This window comes from Cannabis sativa, chromosome 8 (genome assembly GCF_029168945.1).
Source record: "Cannabis sativa cultivar Pink pepper isolate KNU-18-1 chromosome 8, ASM2916894v1, whole genome shotgun sequence".
Classification (NCBI taxonomy): Eukaryota; Viridiplantae; Streptophyta; class Magnoliopsida; order Rosales; family Cannabaceae; genus Cannabis; species Cannabis sativa.
In genome coordinates, this window is record NC_083608.1 from 2,436,038 (window position 1) to 2,443,719 (window position 7,682).

Genomic DNA, 7,682 nt, shown 5'->3' on the forward strand with positions numbered 1-7,682 from the left:
CTTCTACAGTCTACATCATTTGAATGTCAGCTTCTACTTGAGAGAATTGACTCGAAGGAGCTGTGAATCTTATTGAATGATGTTTGGAGCTAGTTAGTGAAAGTACCATGCGCATGTCTTCCTAGGGCGAGACGGACGCCTCGCTATCACTTGCTTGAGTTTACCCGTCTGTTATACTCAGTTTGTATAATATATATTATACGCTTAGTGTCTTCACAATCATTCTTTTTTTCTTACGTCTACTCATGCTTAACGAGGTTGATGCCTCACCTTGTGCATCCCTTGACGTATGGTTTCACGCTAATGTATGAGGCAACAGTTTGTATATCTTTATCTCGCGCAAGACCTTATAGTCAGCAAGTTGTAAATATACTTTGTCACTTCCGTATTTAATGAGTTATTCTATTTTCAAATATAATTACCGTTTCATGCATTGATCCCTACTCTTTCCAATCTAACACGTGTTTTTTGTTGAGATGGTAGTCGAATTTCGGATATAACACCTAATATTATTATATATTGTGTAATTAAGCATTAAATTTTATATACTTTAGTTTAATAATTATTATTTAAAATGGGATATAGCTTTTTAATGGTATTAGACACCACTTATGGTTTTGATATCTAGCAGAGTGCATTAACAATGGCCTTGTGAGGGCTCACTCATGTCAACCTTACATAGAAGCACACATCATATTATAGTAATTATACCAGTTCTTTCAGAAATAATTTATTAGTCTTGGCTGAATTATTTAAGGGAATATTTCTTAATGATTCTGTTTTGTCACTCAGTCAAGTCGTGGGGTCTTGACAAAGATGTTATGCCTCGTACATATTCGAGATAATGCCCAATGGGGCATTGTTTAATAATTAGGCTTTGTGTGTGACATTTACTATCTGGTGAATAAGCAGTGATTAAAAATCTTCCAAAAATATATATTCACTATAGTACTAAGTCAGACACTTCTACATCTTCTTTACCACATAATATATTTTTTTTTTCTATGTGTACTAAAATGTAAGTAAACAAAAAGCTTGCATTTATATAAATATATATATATATATATTTATGTAATCTGGGTAAAGAAGGACCACGAAGATGGAGTTTTGATCATTGGTTTTGTTAAAAGTCCAAATTTGTTATGTTTGTTTGCTCAATGACTAATTATGTGGACATAAGTATATTTAGAGAATTTCAAAGTAGCTTTCTTTGTGTGCGTGTGTGTGAGTTTTACATTTACTGCTAGGATTTTCAGCTAGATAACAATATTGGATATAATTAAACTACTATATGCTACAATCTTATTATTTGCTTTTTACCGAAGCCCACAAGACTGTGACATAGGATAACAAAATTGATATATCTGTAAGTGACATATTGCTCACGTCAATATCATTAAGTTATGACTTGTGCTACACAGGAAAAGTATATCATATATTTTTAAATATATATATATATATATATTATTTTTTTTTTCATTTTTTAAGTGATAATATAAAACTTGGTTGCTTCTCTTGGGTTGGATGGTGACAAGTTCCTTTTGTTTTTCCTTACTTGATTCCTTCGGCCATATATATTCTTCTCATCTCTTCCATGCTTTTACATTTGAGAAAGAGAAAAATCTCACTAATGGGTCCCTTTAAAAGAATAATAATTGATTAGGGTCTTTTCTTTTTCTTGTTTTTCTTTTCATATTCATATGACTTTTTGATTCTCTCTCTTCTCCAAATGGCCTAAGGATACCAGTGCCCCGTTTGGCATCATCCCAGAATCTCTTTATCTGCTATAGAATATTTTAAAGCAAAGCATAGAAAAGGAGCTTCTAAGACTAAGTAGACATGAGTAGCAGCTGGTTAAAGAGAAAGGTACTTCAATTAAAACTCTTTTATTCATTTATTCATTTTTTAAATATTTGGGCCACATTCGCATACCATAACCAACTTTGTCAATAATTTATATTCCTTTCTTCGAAGTTGATCAACTACAAGGTTTTTTTTTTTTTTTCCTTTAGATAAAGAAGAAGCAGATGGTTAATTAGTCAGGAAGAAGAACAACAAGAATCTCACTACCTTGATAGTCTTGCTGTAAAACTTACCCCATCCCACTCTGTGGGGTCTACCAAAATATTTGATCTTTTAGTAAAGCGAAGAAACGAAGCTTGAGGAATTTAGAATGATAACAGATACACATTAGATCCTTGACACAAATCTTCGTTTAATTTTATCAGCTATAGTTAACAAGGTCTGAGTTTATTAATTTATTTGGTACCTAGAGACAAATCTTCGTTTTGAGAATAAAAGAAAGAAGAGTTTTTCCTTTAATGAATGTTTTTTTGTCTTTTATTATTGGAGAACATTGTCCCACGTGGATTAAATGTAAAAGTATTGAGCCATATATAAGAACATGGGCTACTCCACTCATTGCCAATTGGTTTTGAGTTGGAACCCCATGATTCTCAACATGGTATCAGAGCCATATCCCTATCGCGCTTTCGATCCACACATGTCCAGATGGTTAGCCAGCCGCACGAGATCCAGATGGTGCAATAAGGTGATTCCATGATTCTCAACATCTTGGATTCATTATTATGTGTTTTAATTTCAATAACATTAAGAATCAAAACTTTAGGTACTTTTGAATCATGAAACATTGGTTACATCAATGAGGCAAACCAAAATGTACATGTGGCTGTGTTTAGATGGGGTAAGGCTTTTAAAAACCAATGATTGGATTTTGATTCCAAGTGATCAAAACTTCTTGACCGCAACCCAAGAAATCCACAGTTTGATCTTATGCAATTGACTTTTACGATTTGTTGTTGGCCATTGTGCACTCTCTTTTCCTTTTTTTTTTCCTCATCTTTTCTTTTTTGGGATGAAAATTTCTCCTCTTCACTTGCCAATCGTCCTGGATATGCATTACAGATTAAAGCAACACTCCCTTTGGAATATATTTCTTTGTGAGACTTTTATCCAGAGCAAGTGCTGTTTGATTTCTAATCACATTTATTACATTATAAAAGAAAAAGTAGTGCATGCATGATCGTATATTATATGGACCTTTTTGTCATTTCATTGGGTGCTCCCTTTGAGAAAAGAGTTGTGTGCATATCGTGATTGTACAGTACAATTTGCACTATGTGTCCCATAGATAGCACTATAAGATGATGGATCAAATTTTGATGAGCTAATCGCAAATTGAAAGGAAACTTTGATTTACCTTCTAGATGAAAAATATTTATGTACATATGTGTATATTTGAACTTTGGATAAATTAAGGTAACTTTACGTCCAGTTATGACTTGCCATGTCACCCTTCCTTGGACCCCCTCCATGTCAATGTGAAAACTAAGAGATAACAAGAACAGTTAATAATTGTCTCAAACAAATTGCAATTAATGTTAGAAAGATTAGTGTAAAACGAAAAATGATGAGTAGAGGAATATTGACTGATGGATGGTACATATGTGGGACCTCAGAGGTGTATGTTAAAGCTTTGAGTAATAGACTGTATATGACAGGGTTGAGTATAAAATTCAGGGCCTCAGATTCCACTTTATTTGGATGATCCTACAAATACATGGCTTTCTTTCACTTCAATTTTTTTACAATAAAGCATATACTGTAGGGGTGTCATTGTATAGGAATTTGTATCTCATCTTCATTTCATTACAAGGTCTTGTTTGATTCAACCTTTCTTTTTTTTTTTTTTTTTCCTTTTATTCCCTCAGCTTACTACTACTTTACAAGAAAAATATGTTATGGCCTGGGTCCTAAAATCTAATGTAAGATTCTTTGATTCCTTCTTCCCTACAAAGAACAAAAAGAATCTGCCAATCACACCACACCCTCCTATAAATTAAAATAAAATAGAAGAGAGAGAAAGAAAACTCATTTGAATTTCCCTTTTAGTCACAAAAAAGAAATATCCATTATAGCACTTTCATCAACTTATTTTTTTTTTTCACCTTTCAAAGCTTCTCATGCTATTAAGTTGCACCCATTATTCATCATGGTGGGGCAGCCCAATTAAGTAGGGAATCAAGGAGAGAAATGGGGAGATATATATGGAAAACGGAGAGAAAGAGAGAGAGAGAGAGGGATGTGGAAAAACATCAAGATAAAAACAAACCATACACTTTTCTTCTTTTCTCTCCTTTTGAGACTCAAATTGAACTATGTTTGCTTTCTCTGTTCTTGCTGCATCAGAGATTCTCTCCACTCCTTTCAAGTCAAAGAAGAAAGAAAAAAATCAATTAATAAACAAATAATTGTTTTTTTTTCTTTTTTTAAAGAAAAAGTTGGTATGAAATGGAAGATGGGAGAAAGAAAAGAGCCACAGCTCATGGCATATATTCCCCTCTCCAACATAACCCCACTTATGTTTCCAGATATGGAGTGAGAAAATAGGACAGCCCAACAACTCCAATTTATAAAGAGAACTACAGCTGCCACATATTCAAGCACCACCTTAGGAAAAGTCCCTAGCTCTCTATCTATCTGTCTCACCTGGAATACACACAAATTGTTATTCTGAATATGCAAAATCAGAATATGAATTTGGTCTTATCCACTGATGCAAAACCAAGGCTCAAATGGACATCAGAACTTCATCAAAGATTTGTTGATGCTATCAATCAGCTTGGAGGAGCAGATAGTTGAGTATACATAAATATTAATTTACAAAATAATCTTCATCTTCTTAGTACGAAAGATCTAATGTGTATCTTTCTTTTTATAATATGGGCAGAGGCTACTCCAAAGAGTTTGATGAGGGTGATGGGAATTCCAGGACTTACTTTGTACCATCTAAAGAGCCATTTACAGGTATTGTACATATTTTCTCCCATATAGATAACTGTCCAATCATTTTTGTATAGTATAGTAAAAAATCATATTGAAAACCATTTTCTGTTCTTATGCAGAAATACAGGTTGGGTAAGAGCCAACAATCTGAAGCCTGCTCGGACAATAAGCAAGAAGGTAGCTTCAATGGATCAGGTAATATATATATTATATATTGGCTATGCTATTACAGAATATGATGCTCAATTTTTTTTTGGCTACATATTTCTGATAGTGTCATCCTTGTTTCAGATTTCAAAGAGATTCAGGGGAGTGATGGGCATTTTAATGGAGAAATCAATGATGGAACTCAGAGTCAGATGAATGAGTAATAGTTAGAAATAGATCCCATTTTTCTTTTCTTTCTTATTTATGGAAGTTATAATTGAAGGAGTTCCTATTAACAAAATGTTGTGTTTGATCAGAGGCTTGCATATAGCTCAGGCTCTCCAATTGCAAATGGAAGTACAAAGGAAACTCCATGAACAGCTTGAGGTAGGACCAATAACACAAATCCCAACTCAGCTGCCTTTCTTTAAAATAAGATTAGATGCAAGAGTATATTCAGAATAAATCCGTACTGTATTTCAGGTGCAAAGACATCTGCAGCTGAGAATTGAAGCTCAAGGAAAGTATCTACAGTCTGTACTGAAGAAAGCTCAAGAAACTCTTGCTGGATATAGCTCTTCTTCAGTGGGTGTAGAGCTCACGAAAGCCGAGCTTTCTCGATTATTATCGATGGTTAACAATGGATGCCCCAGCTCTTCTTTCTCAGAAATAACAGAGACAAGAGATTTAAGCTTAGAAGGCATTGAAAGGAAACAAATGAGAGGCACAATGTGTTCCATGGAGAGTTCACTGACTTCTTCTGAAAGCTCAGGGCGAGAAGAAGAGAAGAAACCAATGGATAACAATGGTGATCCCCAAAAGTCTAGCACGAACACCATTGAACTACAACTAATGGAAGTTCATCCAGAACACAATCTACGGAACAATGCTACAAGCAATCAAGTTAGTGGGAGGAAAAGGAATGGAGGTACCATGTCTGATGGTATTAGTGTTGAGCAACCAAATTCTAAGAGATCACCAACACATTTAGACAAAAACAGTAACCATTTGAGAAAATATGGATTAGTGGGAACGTTTGATCTGAATAGTCAATATCAGAATGACATTGATTCAGGTCCAAAGGCAATTGACTTGAATTGAAAAGGGAGACGGAAACTCAAATGTGCACCTCTATTGGTGTGAAATTTGATGCCAATCAAAGGTTTAGTGCTAATAGTAAATTAAGCAAACTTGATTAATAAGAATTAATCTTGTCTATAACTATGTATAATGTCATGTGTATCGAACTCCAAGGACTTTTAAAAGCATATTCATTCTAAAAGAAAGTGAAATATATAGCGTGTGAATACATTCTCTGTTTCCTAGCACTAATATAGTGTGAATACTTTCATGCAAAACGGATCCCATTCTTGTATAGTATTACTAGTAATCGCTTTGTAATAGAGTGAATATAAATTTTGATCATGTGTTTTATAAAAAATTGTCAGTTCTCTCTATTTAGTTAATTTAAATTTAAATATTATGTTTTACAAAATAAAATATAATGACAGACTTCAGAGAAATTGAATCATCACCTAATGATGATGTCAATGATGACTGAAGGGTCTTATTGGAATGCTTGATTGTTGTAATCCTTAGGTAGATTTCATCTGTTATTTCCTTTAACAGATTGTTGTTACAGGTTGCTTTTTTTGGTTGCAACGTGACACTGTGTAATTGGCACTTGTGCCTTTGTTTCTGTAATTATTTTTCTATATATGAAAATCAGTAGCACTCATGCTCTTTGAGCTGAGTCTTCATTTTCTACATTTCTCTCGAATTTGAACTTTGGTGTCAGAGCCATTCAAAGGCCAACACTCATGACAACTGAAAGCACTCAAATGTCTCAGGTCACACCTACAAAAACAAGTTCAGAAAACTCCTCCACAAGCTCCAGTGCTCAATGAAGCTCTTTTATGGCAGCACCTCCACTGGTCCGTCCAGGAACACTTTGAGTCAACCATTTTCAATGAAGCTAGATAGAAACAACTATCTGTTGGGAATATTTTACGAGGATCTAGATTTTTAAACAAGTATGTTTCATTAACATCCTAAATATGAATTCTCTAAAACAATGAAATAAACACATAAGAGTTTAAGAAAACCTTACATTAGTTGCAGCGGAATAATATGACTCATTCCGTTCAGATCTCTAGCCCTTGATTCCTTTCTGTAGCAGAGCATTATCAAAATCTGAACCTGAATCTCTTTCTCTCCTTCGGGTTTGGTCATCACCGTCTTACTCACTATGATTGAGTACTTGACTTGCTATGTGTGGGCATGGCACTCATCACTCAAGGTTCGAATAGTGAAGAACAATGAAGGAGGTGAGAAAAAACTAAGGAAGGAACTCTCTCATCTAGGTTGGTTGAATATTCAAGTTAACAAAAGTAGTGTTGATGAGATGAGAGCATCATGTTCTTTTTATAGTGTTTCAACTAGGGCTTAGGGTTAAATTATATGAATTAAAAAAAGAATAAAATATTAAGCAAAAAACATATGTGGTCGTACACTTCAAAGGGACCCATCTCTAGTTACAATTTTGTCACTTTATTTCAACCACTTATTCTATTTCTCAATAATACCATATTTTCCAATACAAACCTATAAATGCCAAAACTATTTATTTAATAATTATAATTAATTACTAAATAAAATTGTCATTTATATAATTTATTAATTAGACCATACAAAGTCTCTTAATTAACAAATTGACCCCAAAACCTCTT

The 7,682-nt window shown here is 33.8% G+C and overlaps 1 protein-coding gene across 2 annotated transcripts; it reads left to right on the forward strand.

Moving 5' to 3' along the window:
• Window positions 1–1,563: 1,563 nt before the first annotated feature.
• On the forward strand, window positions 1,564–6,285 carry LOC115701152 (myb family transcription factor PHL8). 2 transcript variants are annotated; one of them, XM_030628860.2, is made up of 7 exons: window positions 1,564–1,866; window positions 4,296–4,657; window positions 4,751–4,827; window positions 4,926–5,001; window positions 5,098–5,173; window positions 5,271–5,340; window positions 5,437–6,285. In XM_030628860.2, exons 2-7 carry the CDS (start codon window positions 4,540–4,542, stop codon window positions 6,052–6,054), a joined length of 1,035 nt encoding a protein of 344 aa, XP_030484720.2. In that variant the 5' UTR covers window positions 1,564–1,866; window positions 4,296–4,539; the 3' UTR covers window positions 6,055–6,285. The 2 variants fall into 2 exon arrangements, with proteins under 2 accessions (XP_030484720.2, XP_060958301.1); XM_061102318.1 differs by having other exon boundaries at window positions 4,392–4,657.
• Window positions 6,286–7,682: the final 1,397 nt, after the last annotated feature.